Genomic DNA, 24330 nt, shown 5'->3' with positions numbered 1-24330 from the left:
CCCAGAGAGCTGTGGGCTCTTAGTCTGGGGGAGAGACCATTTGTCACCACACATGATGGGTGTTGTCCCCATGGCAAAGCATTGCTTCAGCTCTCTCTTCTTGCAGTCCCAGGCGTAGCACTCAACCTTTCTTCTGCTCCGAAGAAGACCAGATTGCAATCGAGAAGTATGATAGCAAGGAGAAGCTTGGAAGTTGTTAAATTGCTGAGTCCAGGTCACCTTTTGGTAAAACAAGTCATGGACTGCACCACCAACAGACGCTGGTTTTGTTTTGTTACCCAGAAGTTTGGCTGGAATAACTGTGATTGGCATGATGTTATCTTTAGTTTGCCTTTGTAGTGAGGGAGTTCTAAACATCATAGGGGTACAAATTCACTTCAATAAGGAAAAATAATCATGGCTGATGATCTAAGGCCCAAGCAATCTCTTGCTTGTTTTTCTCTGTTCTTCTGAACTCTGATCCAGGAGTTTCATTGCACAGTTTTAAGCATCTGATAATCAGTTTTCCACACCACCTTCCAAAGAAAAATTAACAGATCAGATTCTGTGTCCCCTAAGGCTTGTCTTTCCCTAACAGAAGCTGAAAAATATAGAGTGCATCAACACTGAGTACAGTAGTGTGAGCTCCTGTCATGTTCAAGTCCTGCATATGTGAATGTAACGTAAAAATACAAACTGATTTTTAGCCACTGTACTGGCATCTAGCCCATTACATTGGTAAACAGATAATCTGCCTTAGAGATAAGAATGAATGCAAACATTGCTGGAAGGTTTTTCCTCTACAGTAAGAAGAGAAAATCTGTTTTACAAGTCAGTTTTTCAAAGCAAATGATCTCAAAGCATTTATCATGTGGTGTTATGTGTGCGCACAGGTGGATTGGTCAAAATTGGCTGTTTCAAGGCTGGAGGATTGACTACAGCTGGAGCATAGGGTACTGCTAAATGGAAAAACAGATGGCATTGGGCTGGTTATAATGTGGCACGCTTTTCTTACAGCGTATGCCAAGATGTCAGCAGCATCCATTTAGTGCTTGGGGCGCCTTTACATGTTTTTTTGGTCAAGTCTCCTCTGATTAGTTGCAGTGAAAAAGTTGTCCAGATCTGTGAAAGTAGAGCTACTGGTGCTCAAAAATTGTTAAGTGTGCAACTGTTATTGCTGTGATATTGTGGATTTTCAGAATAGCTGTGTCCAGTCTTCTGAGAGCAGTGGCTGGGTTAGTCTTAAGCTTGAATACTGACAGGAGGGTGGAAGGTGAAATAGCATCTTTCAAGACTACATGGAGAATTACTCAAGTAAATAGCATCCAGTCTAGACTTACAGTGACGAAATGACCCATGAACCCAAGGTAACATGCAGTAGAATCATAGAATTGCTCAGGTTGGAAAAGACCTGTGTCCAACCACAACCTAACCATACTGCCCTAACTCTAACAACCATCCGGTAACTCAGGTCCCTGAGCTCCACATCCAAACAGTTTTTAAACACATTCAGGGATAGTGACTCAACCACTTCCCTAGGGAGCCTATTCCAGTGCTTAACAACCCTTTCTGTAAAGAAGTTTTTCCTGATATCCAACCTAAATCTCCCCCGTGCAACTTGAGGCCATAAATCAGTACTTGCTGATTTCTCAGCTTTCGTGTTCTGTTCGCCATGGGGAGTGCAGATTCACTTTCTTAACTCTATGTATATCAGGAAGAGGACTATGAGAGTGCTGGCGCCTGAGACAGGCCTTGCTGCTGTTTGGTTGGTCAAGTATCTATTGATGATTTTGTGGTTTCTCTAAGAGCAGAAGGCAGTGGAGGAAAGGATCCCAGCTGGTAAAGTCCAGCGTTGGTGGTTTACCTGCTTGTTGAGGGTCGTGTCAGTAGGGAACAAGAGCAGTGTGAAGGAGAACAGACTGCCCTCTGGGCTCAAGCTAAGTGCCCTTCTTTCATCCACAGCTGGATGCAGAAGCAAGTGACCATCTCAAAGAGCTCCAGGTGAAGCTGAACAATGTTTTGGATGAACTGAGTGCAGTGTTTGGTAACAGGTGAGTATAACAAGGTCCCTGCTCATGAGGCGTTCCTTTCTAGTTCCTTCTCTAATCTCAGTCAAATTAAGAAGAGAAAAATTAATGTTGACCACATTATATTTTCTTTTTCCCATAAATTCATGATCTTTGAAATACTGAAACCATATAAGAGAGTGAGGAATATCTTTGTAAGTCCCTCTTTTCTGTATTCCTCTGCTAAGAAGCAGAGATCTCTCAACTGTAAAATGTATTTGAATTACACAGAATGATTTTTTTCTGTAAGCAGTGCTTGTCAGTAACAGAATTGTCTGCTCTTTTATTGCTTGGAAAGCTGTTCTCAACTTAGCATTTATGAAGAGCATTCTTGTTTAAATGTTCTGCTCTACGTGTATGAAACAGCTCACTGATTTCTGATTGTTAAATAAGTATTGAATACAAAGGAAAAAGGTTTAGAATTTGAGATTGACTCATTGCAGTGTTTCAGTGAATGGTGTTTTTTAGTGTTTCAAGGGGAGGAGCTCTCTAAGGAATTGATAGAGTAATAGATGGCAATTAAATTTTATTTTAAATCATGATGCAATTTACCTGAGGGTGAAAATGTGCTTGAATTTATAATATAAATTTTGGAGTGAGCCATAAGAGATGTCAATTAAACTAAATCTAGAATTACAGGTTTCTCAACTGATCTTCAAAAGCAACCATTTCTCCTGATAAACCCCATTAATTTCATGTTGTGCTATATAACAAGACTAATACAGGCATGTACAGTCATATAGCACAAACTTGGGTAAGGGAAATAATGCAAATTGTACCAAGCTGGCTTCTTGCAGGCTACAGATTTGCAGTATTTAGGACCAAAAATCATGGTAGGATTTGTCAGCATTTATCTGGATTTGAGCAGAGTTACTGGGGAGTTCCCATTGCCAGTAATGGATGGTATAGGAAGAAATGGAGAGATTTGACTAGTAACTGAGCTGAATCGATAAGATTCATAATTAGGTGGAGGATAGTGAGAAATCATAATTAGGGGGTGAGTTTTAGTATCTGAAACCTGTCTCCATGGTGTCACTGCTACAAGACAATTAGGGTACCATCTTGACATTTGCAAATATGATTTAAAGAGATTATTCAGCATCAGTATACATACCATGGAGAGTTTGAGAGATGTGCCAGCAAGAGATTTAACCAGTCAGACAGCTCAGATGCTTCACTTATTCCGTAGCAATAATAGGGAATGAAAAGTGGAGCTGCAGTGCACTGTATAAGCAGGAGATTCTGATGTAAATGTGGGAGGTAAGACAGATATCCACGATATTCTATACCTAGTTTGTAAACAACTGCTCCCACAACACTGTGCACACCTGACACTGCAGATCTTACCATGCTTCATCTATGTGCGCTAATTGCACCTGCTGGGAAAGCAGCACGTATCTGGAGCACCTTGCCACCTTTGTGCTGAGAGAAGGCTGTGTCTACAAACAGAAGCATTTTGTGCTTTAAAGGATTTCAACAGAGAAAGGGAAACTTGAAAGGGCTCATGCTTCACGCAAGGCTAGCTGCTGTTTTGTTCTTGGAGGCGACAGGAGTGAGGAAAGGAATTCCTGCAGGAGTGGGGGAGCAGAGGGCCCTGTCTGACTGCAGAGGTGAGGATGGTTTAACTCACTGCTGCCAAGAGCTCCTGTCAACCTGTATGTGTGCAAGAGCTTCACGTGAACCTGTTGCCACAGTAACTGTTTCATCATTTTTCGTAATTGGTGATAATTTTGCCCCACATTAACTTTTACTTTTCAAAAAAATCATTTATTTTTTAATTCCCTGGCAGGGGACTCACAGTGTCTTCAAGCAAGGGTCTCACAGCCAGTGCGCTGTTTGGAAGAACTGTGGGATGAGATTAAATTTCAACAGAATAAGGACTGCCAGCAGTACAAGGGATTGTTGGCATTGTTTTATTTGATGTGGCTTACACCTCTGGTTAAGCTGTTGTTGTAGCCACAACTGATTGCTGCAAGCTCCTCTCTGTTAGAGAAGGGAAGGTGGAAGGGGAGGCTGCATGCAGAAAACTGTCGGTCTGGAATTGCTCCAGAGAGATGAAGGTTGGAAGTGTAGCAGAAATGCCACAAGGCTGGAAGGTGGCGCTGCAGGAAAGGGAAGAGGTGTTGGGCTGGGAAGGAAGGTTAGAGCCACACGGCAGGGGGAGTTTTGTGCTTGGACCCAACACATGGGTGCCCTAATGACTCACGCAGGAGTTCATGCCACTTACACTGAGCTGGTGTTTCTGCTCTTAAATCTTTGCCTGAGCTACTAGCACTGTCTTCTCCTCCTTGATGCAAGCTTCTATGCCTTTAGTGGATAGCTAAATGTCATATGTAATGTCTGTGGTTAGAAATTGTTCTTTTAAATGTCAAAGCGTTTCCTTTTATTCTCTTGAGTGGATATGTTGATGGTTCTGTTGTGCTATTCATCATATTTAACCACTGTATTATTTCATTTTGATCCTCTTCTTTGCAGTAAAAGAAAGGTAGCTGTGCTTTAGGTATGCCTCTTGCATGTCAATGAGCACAGCCTGCTCATTGTGCAGCTGAGCCCCACATCCCAGTTTGACATTTTAGTATAACACAGCCTGTATGGCAGTGGACTGGTTTCCATCGGTACCTGCTTTCAGGCTGTCTCTATGATCTTCAAGAAGGTCATGAGGAACTGGATAGCATACCTCTTGGCAACAGATACAGTAAGTAAATAAAGAGCAGATCTCAGGGAGGAAGAGTGTGTAATTGATTGCCTAGTTTATGGACTTGCAATATTTTCCTTTATGTACCAGTGCTGAGATCTTTGCTACTGATAATCTTGTTTTTGCTTCTCTTACCTGCTCAGCTTTCAGGCTCGTATTGATGAATGTGTCAAGCAGATGTCTGATATCCTCTGTCAAGTGAAAGGGACAGGAAATGTTGCTGCTAATGCCAGAAACACGGTTGCACAAGATGCAGATAACGTCCTGAGGCCATTAATGGATTTCCTGGATGGAAAGTGAGTGCTCAGATACACATTACACATACGTTATATCAGATTGGGAACATGGTGGGGGAAGGAGGAATAGCTCCATGTTCTTGAGCTGCTCTTGAGTTGTCCAGCCTGTGAGTTTTCAGGAAAGATTAATGGTTTTTCTTCCCATATCTGTATTTTTCTCATGCCATGGATCATCTCTTCAATCTACATTCAGTGCCATATCTCACCCTCATTTCCCTTTCTCCCTCTGGCAGTTATAGCAATCGGAAACGCACTGCTGATCAGGTAGTGGAAAAGACTGATGCACACTGTAAACTCTACATGTGTCAGCTGTGGCTTTCTCTTATACAAATATACTGAAGCCAATTAGTAAACATGCTGCAATGCTTACGGGATATATACACAGCCTATTATTTTGGTCACATGGAGTAGCTGTGTTCAAGCAATACCCAGTGCTGTTCTGACTATAAAATACACTTCTGAACTAGGTGATGTGCACAAGCTTTCTGCAGATCAAACTTGACTCAGATGAACTGTAGATCCATTGCTTTAATTAACTGTTGCCATTAACACAATGCAGCATTATTCAGTTGTTCAGGGACTTTCTGTTGCTATCTGCACATAATTCTTAACAGCTAAGTCTCAGTCCACCAAAGAATATTTTTTCTCTTAGTGTGAAGTTAAACTTCATACTAAGTTGCACAGCAGTTCTTTATTTTGAAAGGTGTGGCCTGATATTTTCTTATCAAATGCTGTGAGAGAAATGAAAGCCTACAAGTTTAAAATAATAAGTTTTATGTTGTTTTTTTAATTCATCATCTCATCTTTTTTTTTTTCTTTTTCTTTTTTTGTTACCATGTGGTAAGTGACCCTTTCCAGCAAGCATTTATCTAGGAGCCCTCTCTTTTGAGTATTTTCCATGCATGCCTTTACTGATCCTCAGAAGACACCTTCCTTTGAATCACTGGAAGCTTAGGGTGCTACAGACTTTTCATATAACCATGGCACAAGTCATAATCTAAGCCTGGAGTATTTTCTTCCCTGTTCTGTAGAAGGAAAATCATTTTTGTTGCCTCCAGCATCCTACCCACATCAATCTTGTTCCTATTCAGTTTCACTCATTTACAAACTGGCTGTGGGTAAAATAGGAAATCTATGTTACATGCTGTAGAAGAGCTGGCTACCATCTGTGCACTGCTAGTGGCTGCAGAGTTCTTCCTTTATAGCTCTCCCAGTGTGGTTACAAAATGCCACTGGAAGTGATTGTTGGGCTTTGAAGAAAATCTTATGTTTATTGGCCTTTTTGTTAGCCTGCACAATAGTAAAGGAGGAATCCACAGAGGGATAAAGCATTCTGCTTTATATGAAAGATAATAAACACATGGTAGGTGATTGCTGATGAATCCAGCTGCAACAATATTTAGATTAATCCTGTCACTGCACTGAGGTGGTTTTCGTTTAAGGACTTCAATTGCTATCAAAGGCAGAAACTTCTGCAGTAACAGTATGCATAATAGTATGGGCAGTATTCATTTAGTTATTCAATAAGGATTATAATAATGCACCCGTGAAGGTATAGATCCATTATTCTGTATTTGTATTTTTTTTTTCCTTTTTCACTCTGTAAGCCCCACGCAGCAGGAAGTTCCTTAAGAGGAATCAGCTCAGTTGTGCCTATTATGGATGAGAGTATTCCAAATAACAATTCAGTTATTTGGAATAATCTCCAGGTCAATAAACAGAAATCTCCAGGTCAATAAACAGAAATTACTAAGATCAAAGATGTCAGTAATCCCAATGGCTTTAGCATTAGAGCTCCAAGAATGAAGGCATACTGTACTTTATGAAAAAGGAAGATTTTTTTAAAGCAATTGTTACGAAAAACTGCTTTGGGTGGGACATTGGTTCTCCCATATACATCTCCTTTTTCCTTGCAAATTGCATTTTGAATTTACTCATTTCTTGCTTTCTCCCCGCAGCCTGACACTGTTTGCAACTGTGTGTGAAAAGACAGTGCTAAAACGGGTGCTGAAAGAGCTCTGGAGGGTGGTAATGAATACCATGGAGAAGCTGATTGTGCTGCCTCCTCTTACAGACCATACGGTAAAGCATTTTCTCCTTCCTGACTCATAGCAGAAAGTGTTGCCATTCCCCATGTAGCTCAGCTCCTTGCCTAATGAGTCATCTGTCCAGGTAAATTTGTCTGCACGGAGACTGCTCTAGGATGGAAAAACACATCTATTAAAGTAAGAGAGCAGCTCTATTTATAGTGGGTTTGCAAGATACAGAGCACACTATAGATAAAAACAAAAAAACAAACAAAAAAACCCAATTCAAAATCCAAGATCTAACCGCCAATTATATCAACTCACATTGATTAGAGATTTGCAGTCCCTTAGAGAAAGCTGTATAAGAGGGCTTATTTGGCAGTTAGTGTTGGCTTCATGGCATTAGAACAATGCCTGTAAACACTTTGCCTAATTATTGTCATGCATTGGTCAGGTGTTCCTCCACATAGATGTGGTTAATTTAGCATTGTTTTTTGATTACATCTTCCATGGCGTTTTAACATCAATATGGGCTGGCATGGTTTCTCTGTCTCTGAAGTTGGGGAGCTGGAAGTATGTCCAGTTTGCCTTCACAGCAGTCTTTTATATAATTGTTCAGCTGTGTGGACATGCTGAATGAATGTGTGTCATTAATGTGGGGACGTTTTTAGCAATGAAAGATTAACCTCTTTCCCAATTCTGAGAAATCACAGCAATCGATTAAATGTCAGTCATGCACACCCAGCTGCTCTGGAGATGACACTCAGTTGTAGGCAGTGTAAAGTTTGAACCAAACTTCATTATCTGGAGATAATCCAGGACTTCCTTTCATCTGTGTTGGAGAGAACTTGTGGTCTGTGGCTAATTAATGCTAATTTATTTCATCCCAGTAGTGAGTAGAACAATAGTGGTTTTCACTATTCAGCAGTTACCTAAATAATTTGAGTGGATTTCTTGGGTTGCATCATGTAGATAAATGATGCAAACCTGCAACTTGCAGTAAGGATGTTTTGCTCTGAGAGCATCTTGCTTCAATGGTGACGACTTTAAATAGAACCACCAAGACACAGTGGTGTCATCCTTGCTAGGCACAAAATCAGTGTGAGGCATAAATTTGCTACAGACTGTTTGCTCCGAGCTCAGGTTAGGAGTGATCATCTGTTTTTCTTTTCAATCCAGGAAGGATAAGAAGATGCTATTTATTTCTTTTTGTTGAACTGCTGTAAGAATCAGTCCTTAGAGGGGACAGGGTCTAAGCAATGTAACTCATTGTCCTCCCAGCCCTCAGCAGGAGAAAGCCCTGATGATACCTCTGTGTGTTCAGTGGACCCCTGGTTTGGGGCTCCTCCAAGAACACTTCTACAGACCTTACGTAGAGAGGATATTCATGGTTGAAAGAGTCCCTTTTCTAGAATGTTTAATTTCTCTCTTTTCTGTAAACTTGTGAGAGATGTGATATGTTTCTGATGGTGGTCATGGAAGGCATTTTCAGGTAGAAGGTCTTCTACACACTGCAGCATGTCTAACTTTGCGTGACTCAGTCACTGCATGGTGCTTTAGTGCCTGTTATTCTCCAGTCCTATCTGTTCCATGTAAATTAGTTTAGTACGGGGAAGATAACCTGATCTTTTCCCTTCCACTCTGAGCTGCTCTTGAAAGATTTTCTGTAGGATGGGGCTCCGATGAGACAGCATGCAGCTACAGTGTGTGAGTGATGCAGTGTGGATAGGGCATTTGGTAGCCTGGCATTGATGGCCTGAGATGGCAGGTGCCTTAATAACTTTTAGATGACTGGCTTCTGCCTCTCTGGGTATTGACTGGTGGTGCGTTATGAGATTAGTAGCAATATGATCTCCAGTAATTCATGGAGCACTTCATGCCTCACTTGTTTTAAGTAAAGATCAGCATTTAATTAAACACTCTCTGTCTTGGATGAGTGGATATGCAAACATAGCTTTCTGGGAATCCTTATTTTGAAGTTCAGCACACTGCTCTTGGGGACATTAACAGATTAGAGTTATATTTCTTTCTCTCTCCCTGCTTGGAACAAAGCTATAGTTTCATCAGTGACTGGTCAGGTCAATGAAGAGTTGCTTGATTCATACACAAATGATTCCTCCAGAGCCTGTGCTTTATTTACTTCACACGGTACATTGCGGCCATTCATGCGAGACACCACTGCTTGCTCCTGCTGTGCTTTTCTCAACTCATCAGACTTTTCTTCACTAAGTGAATACATGGTCCAGGATAAAAACATATTTTCCTTAAGCTGCAGACAGATTTTACATATGGCTTCCAAACTGACTGTTCTTTTGGTTTCCCTGTGAATAGTCCAAAGCAATTCTTGGAGTGTAGCTCTAAGAGCTTTTCTGAGACTTTCTAAGCTTGTATTAGTTTAAATCAATCCTCTCCCTTGTGCTTGCTAGGTTCAAAAGAGTCCAAAGCTGTCTCGGTGGGGAGAAAAAGCTTTCTTAGCCTTCAGTAAAATGGTGGTCAGTGAACTGCACATATATTCAGACCTTTTACGTAGAAGAAGTTATTTCCTCTTCTTCATTTCCCCTTTTAAACCTATTCCCTCAGTGTTTAGTATGCTGTGGCACCTAAAAAAAAGTCCGATTTCTCATGGGTAGTAGCAAATGTTGCCTGACGGTGAAGCTTTTTAAATGAACTTAAATGCTGCTAATAAAGGGACGGTCTCATTGTTGCTGAATATAGAAGATAAAAGATTTAAGAAAGGAATGTACAATGTCAGATAAAACTTCCTTGCACTAATGTGTATCATAAAATAAGCCTGAGTAATGATACATTTTCCCAGAAAGGACTGAAATTCAAGACAGTAGGCTCTTTTTCCTAACTTTGTCAACTGAGCAGCAGCAGAGCTAAAGTGTGGTAGTTGTAGTCTCTGGGAATATAAATCAGTACCGTTCCTTTGGCTTCTAGCAATTAGGCTTGAATCAGCTGATGATCTCTTTCCAAATGCTTTTACTGGGGAAAAAAACACAGATCTTTAACAGGGAATTTAAAATCTCCATGTTGCAGACTGTGGACCTGTTTCAGATTTCCAGAAAAGTTTAGGAAAGTAAAGTTAATAACGTGGAAGGGACCTGGAAAACAAATGCTGTCTAAGGTCCTTTTTCCAGCTGTATTTGTCAAACGCTAAGCAGAAGCAATTCATAGGAGTCTTAATTATCCCTCATCTTCTGTCCTTGACATTTGAATCAATCCTGTTGTGAGCAATTTCTCTCAAAAGTACACAATATCTAAGCGTAGTCGCCTTACTTCCCAAGAACTGCACCTGGAATAAATGCTGTCTGTAAAGCTTTGCAATATGTTTTCCATGAATAACTAATAACTTTTTGAGCATCTTGTTTACAAGAATACCACTTGGCAGAGAAAGGAGCTGTCCAGTTTTTCATTAGGCTTTACCAGCACTGATGACAAACTGCACAGCAGGAAAATAACTTCTCTTTGCAGACACATTGACAGAGATTGGCACTGATTGATGAGGATTAGCAAAATGGGCAAGAAGCGCTGCAGAGCAGTTATCTGAGCAGCTTTGTTCCTTGAAGCGTATCGCCTCACTGGGTATTGCTCTGTGTTACTGACCTGCCCTCTTTTGAAGCCTGCAGCAGGCAGGCTACGTGCTTAGGCTAGATAATGTTGTTGAATATATATATATATATATAAAGATTAAGAATCCAAAGAAAACTGGAAAGACACACCGAAATTGGTGTGTCCCAAAGTCAGATCTCTGTATCTCTCTGAATGCAGTTATGTCCTATCTTGGTTGTTGGAAATACTGAAAAATTTGTGAGTTGTTTTTAGAATTCTTGTAAGGTACTGGTATTGAGTTAAGCTCCTCGTCTAATTTCAAAAGCTTTCATTTATGGATGCATTAGCCATCCTTGCCTACGCTTTTTTCCCTTAAGAGTTATGAATTTAATCAGGTACCAAGAGCTTCTGTTTAGCTATAAAGTCAATAATGTTCACTCTGTATTGATTTCTATTCAAACATAAAAGGCTGATGATCAGTAAGGGCCAGGTAAGGTTATGGTTAGAGCAATTCAATAGGGTGTCTGAATTCAGGTCACGGAATCAGAGTTTGAGCAATTTCAGAAGGTGGCAAAACTAAAGAAAAAAGCATCTCATTTAGAAATTCAATTCTGGACTGTTGTAAAGAGAAGAGGGTGTCCAGTGTCCCTGCAGCAGGGCTCAGTTTCCCTTTATTACTGCTGTAAGCTGCTCACGCTTTTCTTCTGTACAAAGATACCTGCTAATTCCACTGGCAGATATGAAGAAGCTTTTTTGCTCAGGGGAGCACATCAGTGAGGCTGATCTTAAGTTTAATCCGAAGGAAAAAAAAATACTTTTAACAATGTTTTTTGTAATAAAACCTAATTCCTGCTCCACAGAGCACTGAATTAGAAGGCATCAAATGAATACTGAAGTAGTCATCAACTATGAAGGCAAACTGGTTGGCATAAGCAGGGACAAAGGGCCATGTAATAATTCTGGTCTTGCATCTTGCTGAGTTTAAATTCCAGGGATACTGGGATGAGCAGCGTTCATGTCAGTTGTGGTTAAGTGAAGGGTGAAAGATTGTTGAGATGAGAAAGGATAACAGAGGAGAGAGAAGAAGGACTGTAGAATGGAGAATTGCATTTATTGGAGAACTTTCGGTAAATGTGGTCCATAGAGAGCCAGCAGACCCCAGAGATGATAAGCTTTGTATTCTTCTGAGTGCCTTCCCGAGCAAAAACACCCAGCTTTGTGGAAAATGCTACCCAACAATGTATCTGGTTGTCCCTGAAATCTTATTTCTGGCATTCAGCTGGGACAACCCCCAGGTGATACCTCTGATGACATTTATATGTATCACACAATCACAGAATCGCCAGGGTTGGAAGGGACCTCAAGGATCATGAATCCCTCTGCCACAAGCAGGGTCATCAACCTCCCCATTTAATACCAGACCAGGCTGCCCAGGGCCCCATCCAACCTGGCCTTGAACACCTCCAGGGATGGGGCATCCACAGCCTCTCTGGGCAGCCTGTTCCAGCACCTCACCGCTCTCTCTGTAAAGAACTTCCCCCTGACATCCAACCTAAATCTCCCCTCCCTCAACTTAAACCCATTTCCCCTTGTCCTGCAGTTATCTACCCTTTCAAAGTGATGACTCCCTCCTGTCTGTAGGCTCCCTTTGGGTACTGAAAGGCTGCAATGAGGTCACCCCGCAGCCTTCTTTTCTCCAGGCTGAACAAGCCTAGCTCCCTTAGCCTGTCTTCATAGGGGAGGTGCTCCAGTCCCCTGATCATCGTTGTGGCCCTCCTCTGGACCCTCTCCAACAGTTCCCTATCTTTCTTGTACTGGGGGCTCCAGACCTGGACACAGTACTTCAGATGGGGCCTCACAAGAGCAGAGTAGAGGGGGACAATCACCTCTCTGTCCCTGCTGGCCACCCCTCTTCTGATGGAGCCCAGGATACCATTTGCTTTCCAAGCAGTAATCACATCCTGCTGGCTCATGTTGAGCACCTGTTGACCCCCAGGTCGTTCTTTGCAGGGCTGCTCTCAAGGACTGCTCCTTCCAGTCTATACAGATGCCTGGGATTCCTCCAGCCCAAGTGCAAAACCTGCACTTTGCTGTGTGGAACCTCATTAGGTTCACCCAGGCCCACCTTTCGAGTCTGTTGAGCTCCCTCTGAATGGCATCCCTTCCTTCAACCGTGTCGACCGCACCACTCAGCTTGGTGTCATCAGCAAACTTGCTGAGGTTGTACTCGATTCCATCTTTGATGTCATTGATAAAGATGTTAAGAGCACCAGTCCCAGGACAGACCCCTTTTAATGTACTTTTAATGGTAGCCTCTAATAACTCATTACAAGCTGAGGAGAGCGAAAGATTGTCACTGAGAGAGCATTTCCCCTGACATACCTCAGGCTTTTCTGAGACAGATGCTAGAAATGATATCAAAGATGGAAAGAGCCTGTAGCTTTATGGCTTGATCCTAAAGCCCAAATCTTACTGGCCACGGAGGGCTGAAGTGGAGAAGAAATTTTCACAATATGATGGATACACAATTCATGGCCTGAGTTACAGTAAGCTAGGGTTTTATTCTGAATGGAGAGATGGGCAGCTGTGACTTCATTAAAAAAAGGTAGATCAGTGAATGAGGTCAAAATGGAAGAAAATAAATCTGAATGAACCTCATAAAACATGTCTGGGAAGGAGGCTAGAGTATTGGCTTGATTGCTTTTGTCTTTCTCATTTCATATTGTTCATTAAGTTCCCAGGCAAAAGAGGTATTTATTATACAGCAGAGAAATGTTGTGAGGGTGGAAGGGAAAAATATTTCTATTGTAACTATTGCAGGAAAATATTTAAAAGCTTAATTTTATCAGTGTGTAAGTGACTCAAAGCAAAATTTCCTGTCTTAGGGATTTATCACCATTTTTTGTTTCTTCATTGGTCATACAGTATCAGTAAGCCACAGTGGGGAAGAAGAGCCATTGCCAGCTTTTGACATATGAAGGAGATGTTGTAACATATATTGGACTTTGTTTACCTTATCTGGAAACTGTTCAAATCCAGTTTTGCTTCTGACCTGATACATTCTTAACCCCCTTCATCACTGATTGGGCTGCACTTCCCTAGAGAGATTGTCATCAATTGTGTACTCACTGCTTAAACTGATCTTACCCAGTGCTTATCCACATGTATTTAGATATCTCAAACTCTAGAGTAAACCAGTTAGCAGAATGTCATGCTCTGGATTTGACAGCTGCAGAAATGCCAGGTCTTATACTAGATAATATAATAACAAGAAGGATTGTTGAGATAGGCCTTGGGGTCGTTATGTAAAGTTCTGTCTGTGAACTGGTTTGACTTGCTCAAAGGAAAAGTATGCAAATTTTGTGTATAATGTTTTTTTCCCTCCTTTCTTTTTCCTACCTTCTTGCAATCATAGGGCACACAGTTGATTTTCAGTGCTGCTAAAGAGCTGGGACACTTGTCAAAGTTGAAGGTATTGTGTGTGGTCTGTGTTAATGTCCTTGTGTTTGAGCATGGAAGTGTAGTAGTGAGTAGCATGGCTTGTGCTTCTAGTGGTTTGTGCCTAAATGTTTATTTAAATACATCCTGCTAACATTAGCATCGTGTTTATATTAACTGCTAAATTTTATTCTGCGTTTAATAGTAGAGTAGTTTATCTCTTCCAGGCAGGCGTCAGTTTGATTTATCTATTCAAAATGGAAAAAAAAGTAGAGATTTTGATATCTGGCCAGTTCCTCCATGTCTCTTGTGTAAAAGGGAGTCCCCTGTATGATCCTGATAATGAGCTATCAGTAGGAAAGATGCTTGCAGTAGCTATTGAAGAATTATATACAAAAATAACTGTTCCTTATGGAACAGAGCCTGTGTCTGTAAATTCTGTCTGTGTGGGCTCTCTTTACAGGCAAACTGGCATTTAGCATGAAGGCTGTGTTGATGTGTTTTGACACCGCATGACGTGACAGTGCATGGCATGAGCATTACTAAGTGCACGCCACCTCACTGTAAGCCAATCAAGCATTAATTCAGTGGTCACGACAGGAATGGTATGAAATTAGCGATGCCTTACAAGAATCAAACTGCATTGTGCTGTGGTTTGGCTTGTGCTATAAAGCAGATACAGTGCAAGAAAAAGTCTAAATCTCAAGTCACTGCTCACAAATTGTGCAGATAGGAAGATGACACTGTCTTGGAGGGTGATCAGGGAGAACTTCCCATGGCCAAGAGCATTCTTCTAAGTGATCAGTGCAGTTCCAAAATACATTCATTCCTTTCCATTATATTTGTCTCATGCCTTTGTTACATGCCTTGATTATTAGTTGTTATTTAACGATCTATTTCCATTGCCCAGCAGCCACATTGTATGTGTTTGTGATTCAGGACAGTATGCAGTTCATTTAAGCTAGTGCTCATTAGAAGTCCCAGAAAGGAGCTGGACATGCATGTCTCATTACAGAGAATCACAGAATTGCAGGGGTAGGAAGGGACCTCTGGAGATCACGTAGTCCCCTTCTAAAGCAGGTTCCTTACAAATTGCACAGGTCAGCATCCTGGCAGGTTTTGAATATCTCCGAAAAAGGAGACTCCACAACCTCCCTGGACAGTCTATTCCAGTGCTCTGTAACCTCCAAAGTGAAGAAGTTAGCTTGGTTAGAAGTTTGGAGAGAATTCTTTACTCGGAGAGCAGTGAGGTACTGACTCTGCTGCCCAGAGAGCTGTGGTGCCCCATCCCTGAAGGTGCTCAAGGATGGGCTGGATGAAGCCCTGGGGAGCCTGAGCTGGTGGGGGCAACCAGCCCATGGCAGGAGGATGGAACTGTATGGGTGTTAAGGCCTCTTCCAATCCAAGCCATCCTATGATTTTTTGCACGAGGGTGTTTTTTTTTTTTCCATCTACATTTTGACACTGTAAAAAAAGAGTTAACAAACTGTTCAAGTGTGGCTCCCAAGGGGAATAGCTGTCATCTGCCACTTTCGCTGGGGACTGCTAGCTTGTCCTCCCTGGTGACATGGCGACTCTTGAGGATTGCACCACCTCCACTGTTTCTCCTTCAAAGAAAGCAAAAGCTCCCATGGGAGAAATGGACAGAGAGGAACTTTGTACCCAGGCCTGGAGAGTGGGAACCGGAATGCAGTCTCCAAAGGCAACCCTCTCTTCCCATGAGCATCCCTTTCTCCTTTCAAAAACAGCAGGGTGAGTAACCAGTGTGCAGAGAAGAAGCCCTGCCTGCTCTCTTAATGCACTTCTGTTTCCAAAGGACAAGCTGGATTCTCCCTGTTACTCCCCCCAGGTCACCAGGACCAGTTTTTGCAGACAGCTATGACTTCCTGTGCCTCTGTGTTCTCGGACATAGTCACTGACATTCACTGTTATTGTTTACTTCCTCCCAATCTCCTCTTTACTGGAATTTTTTAAGATACACAGAGTGCCTTTAGTCAGGAATGAGCTGGAAGTTTTTTCTGTTTCCATTTGCACTGGTCAGACCAAGGCCAGCCCTCAGCAGTAGCCTGTCTTTGGCTAGAGTTACTATAAAGCTTAACTTTGCTAACTCTGAACTCCATTTTTAGAAATGCACATACTCATGGAAATCAGGCAAGCCTTGGTTGGTTTTTGAGCCTTTATTTACATATCCATATATAGAATTAGAGCACAGGTGCGTGAGATTTTATTTGTGGCATCAAGGCTGTATGCAGACATGAAAGCGCCATACCACTTGAATTCTGAGGACCTTTTGTTCAGACAGATGGTGTGAGCTGACATTGTGTCCAAAAATGTCCTGAGGAGTGAAGGAGTTAAGAAAATGTAAATTGTTTGGGTATGCATAACCATCATGGATTTTCTGTTTTTACAGGCGTGTACAAGAGAAGGCATGAATAAATAGCTACTCAAAGTCCTTCCTTCTCTTGTGTATTTTGCCATTTCACTAAAAGCCTGAGAAAATTATAACACGGATTTTAAGCCTTTAGTTGTCTTAAATAGAACAGCAGGAAAAGATCCCTAGTGAATCAGATTAGTCAGCTGAAAGCTGAGACTGGCAGACCTGATGAGCACAGACTCCCGTCCGGATGACAAATCAATTTCCCAGTCATTTTCAAATGCTTGGAAAACCAGCTGTAAAACTGGCACCTTGGAGCCAGATACCTGCCTCCCATTTGTTATCCAGCTCTTTCTGCTCAGTTTGCTTGGGTGCAAACAGGCTGCTCCTGCTGCCTGCCCCACAGAGCCAGAAGCTAGAGCAGGAAGCGGGGCAGCCTCTTCCACTTTGCAAAGCCAAGCTCTCACTGCGGAGGTTTTTGTAAGAGTAGCTGTGCACAGTACACAGGTGAATATGAGAGACCAGGAAAAGATTTTGATGACTTCCACTTGTAGTTACACAGTGATTTGATGTAAATATTTGTGGCCTGCACATCACTCTCAAACTGGAAAGCGCAGGGCAGCTCTGCAGAATACTGGATAGGTGCAGTGCAGGACGAGCAGAGGGCAGGCACACAGGGAATTACAGACATGGGCTCTTCTGTATGTAGCTGTGAGCATCACTTGGATGTTTTTACATAATGTGTTGAAGTAAATGACACTAGGAAACTCTTAGAAAGCACTGATGTGTTGCTGTGCGGTGGCAGCACAGGCACAGTCCAGGTGACCTCTCTGAGTGGTAAAGGAGCTTGTTAGAAGTTGAAGATAAAAATGCCAGCCACCTGGCTTCTGTTTCAGATTTGGGTTATCTGGTGGTCAAACCCAGAAGGTCAATTCAACAGAATTGAAAATCACTCTGCCCTTTGGACACCTCAAAAAAATAGGACTCTGGAGAAGTGGCCTTGGGCTCTGCCTGATAGTGCACTTAATCAGACAGTCAGGCAGATAAATGTTTTACCCTCTGTGTACTGAAGTGTGAAGCGACATCATCTTCAACTGAGTTACTTGAGAAGAGAGATGTGAGTGATGTCTCCCCAGAAGACAGTTTGTTTTAACAGAAGATTCATTGCAGCTTGTGGAACATGGTGCTGCTGCTCTAGCTTTCCAGATCAGAAGCAGCTCTACTATCAAGAAAGCACAGTGCAAGCTTGTCTGAGGTACTGCTGACTTGAGCAGCATCTTCTGTAGAGTCTAATGCAGCACTGTGCAAAGATAATCACTCAGTGCCTGAGAGCAGCATTATGCTGTGCTCAGACTCCGTCAGGCTGCAGGAGATGGTTTGTGATGAAATGGGAACACCACCATGTGACATGAGAAACTGCTAGGCTGCAGGATGCCCAGCAAGCTTGTCACTGTGAAACACATGCATGATGCTGCACACTGGGCATGCTGGGCTCAGAGACTGTTCAGAGGATGTGTCTCCTGGAAGATGTCTCTTCTCAGAACTGTGCTGCATTTAACGCAGGGATGAGCAGCCGTTGTGTGATTTGCCTGCATATTTTTCACAAAAGTTTCAGCACCCAGGCTGCAGCCAGATGACCTGATCCTCTAGAAGGTCAGACAGTTAGAGTTTGTGTTTGTGCAAAGCTTTCACTTCCTAAAATGTGCAGTGTTTCCTTGACACTTTGACTAAACACCGGAGAAAATGAGCTTAATGAAATGCCAAAATATGACAGACAGTCAGGTAAGAGCCTAAGAGGAATATGCTCCCACTGCAGCAAAGGACATCCCTTCCCAAAGGGATTTGTCTCTGCTATTAGTGATGGTGGGCTTTGTTAATGAGAACAACTTCTTCCATTAGTAGAGGTGCTTTCTAGAACACATTGCTTGTTTGTTTTTATTCCTGTACAAGAGTGATATGAGCACCTATCAACATCTAACAACTTTTCCCTGGATCTGGTTCCCAGAATTACTTGCATTACTTGCATTTTAAGGTCTTTGTTGTGGATGCTCTGAAATGACTGGTAACAAGAAGACTACTGTTTGGTTTTTTCTTTAGAGACAAACTGATTGTCAAATCGTTACTTATGTATTTTCTCTCTTCTCTGCCTTCAAGAGAGGAATTGTGCTTATTTTCAAGTAAAGCTGTAATAAAAGATTCTGAGACACTCCATTAAGTGTTCCTTAAATGGCTGAGCTAATACTGAGGCCACATAGTCACAGCATGAATCTGAGAGAGAGATGAGATTCTCTTCCTGTAGCATCTGATGACATACTAATATCAAATACAATGATTGTTTGCAGGATCATATGGTGAGAGAAGAAACCAGGAGCCTCACTCCCAAGCAATGTGCTGTTTTGGATCTAGCATTGGATACTATCAAAGTAAGTGATTTCCATTTCTGTCTATGTCGTTCCCTTGCTTCATCTACAGTCCCATTTGGGAGGGGAGTGCCTGTTCCAGTTAGGAGATAGCAGGAGTCTGTTGCTGCTGTTCAGCCATTAAGCCATGAGTGCTACTGCCACATTTGGGTAAGCCCAAATAGAGTCATGTGATGGGTACATGCTGGGAGAGAGGGTGTATTTAAATTTAAGCGTTTTGCAATAGGAAAGCCATGAGCAGTTGCTATCAGCAAGAGCTGAGATCCCAGTACAGAAGTGTTTTGTGAATTTTTCAGCTCTTTCCAATCCATAGTGCATAAATACCTGTTGCCTTTTACAATTCTTCCTCAGTATTTTTCCCTTATATATTTATTTTTACTTCTAGCAATATTTCCATGCTGGTGGGAATGGACTGAAGAAAACCTTCTTGGAGAAGAGTCCCGACCTGCAGTCACTTCGATACGCTCTCTCTCTCTACACTCAGACCACAGATACTCTCATCAAAACTTTTGTCCAGACACAGACAGCTCAGGGTGAGACTTTTATGCTGTTGGCAAAGTTGAATCGAGTGATCTGCCCAGTTTGTAATTGCTCAGTCTTGTATTGCCAGTTTGTAGAGTGCTTTTGGCAGTAACTTTTCTGGAAATGTGACAGTTCAGAGCTTTTGAAATGTGGAAGGAGGGAAAATGAGTTATTTCCTGCACAACATTTACATTTTGAGAGAACAGAGGATATGTGAAACATACGTCCTGAGGGGGTTTGTGGTCTATTTTCTGCAGTTCTCATATAGCAGTCACGTTTCTTGAATTCATGTGGGTGGATAATTTGGGGAAGTGAAATGCAAAGATACTGTACTGAGACTTACAGTGGTGTGAGAGACCATTCCAGCAAGGCATCACCACAGTAGCTACTGGGTGCCTGTGTCACAGGCCAGATGCCAGCAGCCCATGTCGTTCTGACTAATGCTGATTGACAGAATGTGGTGAATCACGGAGCACCATGCTGCTGTGCAAAGAGTCCCTTTAGGAGTAACAACAGCACTGTCTTGTCTGCAGCTACTACAGGGTATGTGTTAACTAGATGATGACGAGTCACCACAAGTGCTAGTAGGCTGCTGGAATGGGTCACTGGAGTTCTCTGGTTGCTTTCTGTGAATGCAGAGCAGTGCTGCTACTTTACTGATTCAGAAGTGGTACATAGCTAATTGCCTCCATCTTTCATTGCTTTCAAAGAAGCATCTTCAGATTGTTGAGTAGAATAATTTAATCCATAGTCATGCACCTTCACTGGTTGACTATGAATCTTCTTATACTCAGAAATAGAGGACAGATGCTATTACAGGTTAGGTCAAAACTGAAACTGATGTTCTTAAGTTTTTAGGCTTCTTAGATAGAAGCTGTGGCATTGGGCTACTATATCTCAGCAGCAATAATCATAAAGCTCCACAGAAGATATATTTTGCCATATTTTTGCCTGGCCTAGCATGTACTTTAACTCTCTCAAGCCTAAAAGAGCCGATGACCCCACAGACCATACCAACACTGCCAGCAAATCATCACACTAAGGCAGAATGACTGCCTACCTGACACACACTTCTCTGGTGTGTAAATGAAATTGCCTGGTACTGGCATTCCTCTGTGCATTTTTTAAGCAAAGGGAAAAAAAAAAAAAAAAAAAAAAAAAAGTTTATTTTAAAGTGAAAAGTAGTTGAGTATCAGTTTTGGATGGTCCTATGTAGAGCCAGCAGTTGGACTCAGTGATCTTTAAGAGTCCCTTCCAACTCAGGATATTCTATGATTCTAAATCATCCTTCCCTTCAGCAGCACAAATATATGATTGTTTAAGTTGAAGTATTCTTCATTAAGCATCAGAAGTTAATTCAAATGTAGGTAGTCAGTACCTGCATTTGAGAGAATGGTCCTGTATGTGCATCCTAGCAGAGCAAGGATGACATCCAGTGGCCAGGCAGGTCAAACACTGCTGCATCACCGCGGGACTCGGGGAACTGCCTGCTCCCACTAGAGTTACACAAAACACTTTTTAACTAGGAACTTATGTGCCCAGTACATTTTCAATCATTGCTCCTCTGTGGCAAACACTTCCCATTACATATCTGAACCACGAACTGAAACTAGTGTTTTAATTAGATAGTGTTACGATGTTGCAATGAGTCACAGTCTAAGGTTGTGTGCAGCACTGCTGTTCTGCACTTCATGCTAGAGTCAGAAGTGTTTAAAGTCAGAAAAAGATGATGTTGAAGCTGGACAGTGGAAACTTTAAAGATATATAAGGAAGAAATTTAATTCAGTGAATGATTTGACTATAAAATTCCAGTAAGGTTAAGTGTACAGCAGATACACAAAGGGAATTGGAAATAATCTAAGAGCAGTAGGAGTGTAGAGTTTCCACCAAAGAGTGTGTGAAAGCTTGGAAAGAATTTAGCTCTGGTTTTGGTGTACAAGATGCGTGTGTTACAAGGTTACACGTTCTCTCACATTGCTGCCTGGTGACATTTGTTTGAGGCTTGTCTGAATCACTTTGGGAGGCAGCTATTGGGTGTGGTGAACCACTGAGCTGGTCCAAATCATCATCGTTTATATCAGCAGGCTTGGGAGTGTGAGGCTCTGTTTAGAGAATAGAAGATTGGAGCTATACAACTTGGTATTTGTGGCATCTGTGATGATGCTGAGAAAGGCATGACTTTCTCCGGGGACTGAGGTTAGAGCAGGATATTACTTGTACATGCTTCTGGGTGATCACAGTAGGTAGAATAGTTTGGAGATCACATATGCATTGGAGAGACAGAAGGACAGCACTGGTATTTACAGCTGATATCTGCTGTGTGGATCTCTCTCTGGATGATGTTTTCCCTTAAGCCAAGCATGTCACAAGCCTCAGGGTAGAAACGGCTGCATGCAAAGCTACTTACATGCTTTGTTGCTACTTAAATGCTTCACTGCTCAGTAGTTACACCTAGCAGTTTGTGAGTTATCTATTGCTCTCCTTTTCTTACTGTGCCACAGTCTGTGGCACAATGCTTTGTTCTGCAGAGATGGATCAGAGCTTGTGGTTCAGTTTTGCCATACAAATTCTATTGTTTTTACCCAGACAGTCCCTTACTCGCAGACAGGCTTGCTCCTCAAAGCCTGTGTTGGTACAGAAGATCTAAGAGAATGTTTTGTTTGTTAGGAGCTAGAATGTTTGTCTTGCATTTGTTTAAGTGAAGCGACTAATTGGATTATAATTCACACTCTTCTCTCTTTATCCTGCTTGCTTCTTGCCTTTTGAATTCATGTCTCAGTGCATGATGGGAAAGGTATTAGGTTTACGGCTAATGAGGACGTTCTTCCTGATAAGGGTATGTTCCAGACTAATGTTGTTACCATAACAACATTAGCCAACTGCCTTGCTTTTGAAGCCATCTTGCTCAGAACCTTTTCCAGAGACCCATTCCTAGTAGCTCTCTGTAGAAATGAACTGTCACAGAATGCTTGCATCCCACAGAGCCACGGGTTGCGCGGTGTAGAAGTTTGTACCTTGCCTGAGAACCTGAGCCTGAGACTTGTTGATGGGATGTGAAATTGTCTTTAAAATGGACTGCATTTTGAAAGATGATGCAAATGTGTTTCTCTACCTTTTATCATGGCTGTGTGTTGCTATTTCGAGTCTTGGACTTGCATGCTTGTGGTGTGCAGGGGTGGTAATACATGGTTATGTCTGATATTCACTCAGAACTGTGGCCAAGCTTGAAACATGTGGCTTGAAGGGGGTAGATAAAGACTGCGTCCTCAGGAGACCCCTAAATTAAGTCTTTTTGTTTTTCATCTCCTAGTTTACTTTCTGCTGTCCAAAGTCACATTGCACGAGCTCAGTTCTGCAGTTTCACCTTCCAGTATCACAACATCAGTGAGCTAAGATTTAAATCTGCTTGCCACTAAATATGCAAGCACGTATATCTACACAGCTGTATGTGAGCAGAATATTTACACTATCTGCCTGTGGATATTTCTTAAGTAGTATTTGGTCTCTATGAACTTATCAGTTAATAGAAGCGGGTTTTGTTATGAAAATATGGGAGTGAAGGCAGAAAAAAAGCACAGAGCAATCTAAATTTTGTTTCCCTCAAGGATAAAGGGGTGATTCTGTTGTGATTCCTCAGAAGCATCAGCATCTCATTCACAACCCACTAATGACTCTAAAGATCAGTTGAATGAAGACCTGTGTGTTTATCAGAATTATTTAGCCCGATAAAGTTGTTACATAATTTTGGCAATTGTGTCTGTTCCCATAGAAAACACTGACTGTGATAGGCACAGATAGGCACTGTGATAGGGTCAGACAGTGGTTGGTCCCACCATTTTTAAAGCTCTGCGCTTACATACAGAAACACATCCCCTCCCGGGCGGGGATAAAACACTGTGCTCAGGATGAAGTACAGCTGTTACAGCCTAAAGGCTGTCTGTTGTACTCAGGTGAGGAGTGAGAATCTACCCCTAAGAGAATAATTTGAGGTAGTGTTATGTTTGTGCGTGCAGATACTTTCACTTGAATATGAACGTGACTTTCACTGCCAGTGGTTCTGTGCCAAGTAATTCTCTTCAGAGAACTGCACAGATGAGCTCTCAACCTCCTGTTTTTGAAAGGAGAGCTTTTGCTGCCTGCAGACTGTTTTTGTAGAAGTTGACATGTTAGATCCATCTAATCAAAATGTTTGTTTAATGACATCCTTCAAGATTCTTGTCTTGAATTTCAATCAGACACACCTTTTTTTTTTTTTTTTTTTTTTTTTCTCCACTTTGTAATGCATCTTAGTCTCAAAACTAACAAACTAATAGTGCTCTTCTTAGGTATCCAATTACCCTGTAGGTATCCCTTTTACAACTGCATTGCTAATTGTCAAGCTCATCAGACACTTATCAAAGAGACAGGAAGATCAATCTCCCTATCTGATCAAAGAACTTAATTTTCCTTCTGCAAAGCAGTCTTTTTCTGTAATTTACATGACATCTCAGCTTCCCTACCAGATAAATGTTGTTTCCCCATATTGCTTGATTATTATAATTAAAAGTGAATATGTTGAAAACATCGTAATACAAGAATTGCAAGGTTCATGTGATGTTCCCCTGCAGTTGGAACATGTTATGTTTTCCTCCATGAAAATACTTCTTGTTTTCTGCCTGCCTGATAGATGTAGGGAAATGAATGTGCAAGTTGAATGCTTCTTTCTCATCCTCTTTGGTGTAAAGCACTTAAGGGATTCTCATTACCCACTGAAGGGAAGCAGGTGGGGGCAGTCAGGGTAACAGCATTTATCTGCTGTACTGCATGGAAGCCTTGGAGGGTGAGACTGCATTATGGCTCAGTGCTAATCGTTAACATCTTTGTCTTTTTTTTTTCCCTAAATTGCCTTATGTGTTCTGTTCTGTTGTGCTTTTTTGGTTTTTTTTTACTTGTTTTTTTAATCCTCGTCCTTAATTCTGATG

General features: G+C 41.8%; 1 protein-coding gene across 4 annotated transcripts in view; it reads left to right on the top strand.

The window, feature by feature from the left end:
• The window catches only part of UNC13B (unc-13 homolog B), a 191954-nt gene that overhangs the window by 162043 nt on the left and 5581 nt on the right, over positions 1-24330 (top strand). For 2 of the 4 annotated variants that reach the window (XM_090132343.1, XM_090132341.1), the window contains 7 exons: positions 1942-2030; positions 4884-5036; positions 6995-7118; positions 14031-14087; positions 18770-18850; positions 19233-19380; positions 22149-22205. In XM_090132343.1, the coding sequence (XP_089988469.1) occupies positions 1942-2030; positions 4884-5036; positions 6995-7118; positions 14031-14087; positions 18770-18850; positions 19233-19380; positions 22149-22205 (709 nt within the window). The remainder of the gene's footprint in view (positions 1-1941; positions 2031-4883; positions 5037-6994; positions 7119-14030; positions 14088-18769; positions 18851-19232; positions 19381-22148; positions 22206-24330) is intronic. The other 2 variants (XM_090132344.1, XM_090132342.1) reach the window with 1 other exon arrangement.

The sequence above is a fragment of the Phasianus colchicus genome, chromosome Z (assembly GCF_987193195.1).
Source record: "Phasianus colchicus chromosome Z, bPhaCol1.hap1.1, whole genome shotgun sequence".
Taxonomy (NCBI): Eukaryota; Metazoa; Chordata; class Aves; order Galliformes; family Phasianidae; genus Phasianus; species Phasianus colchicus.
This window is presented reverse-complemented; position numbering and strand designations above follow the sequence as displayed.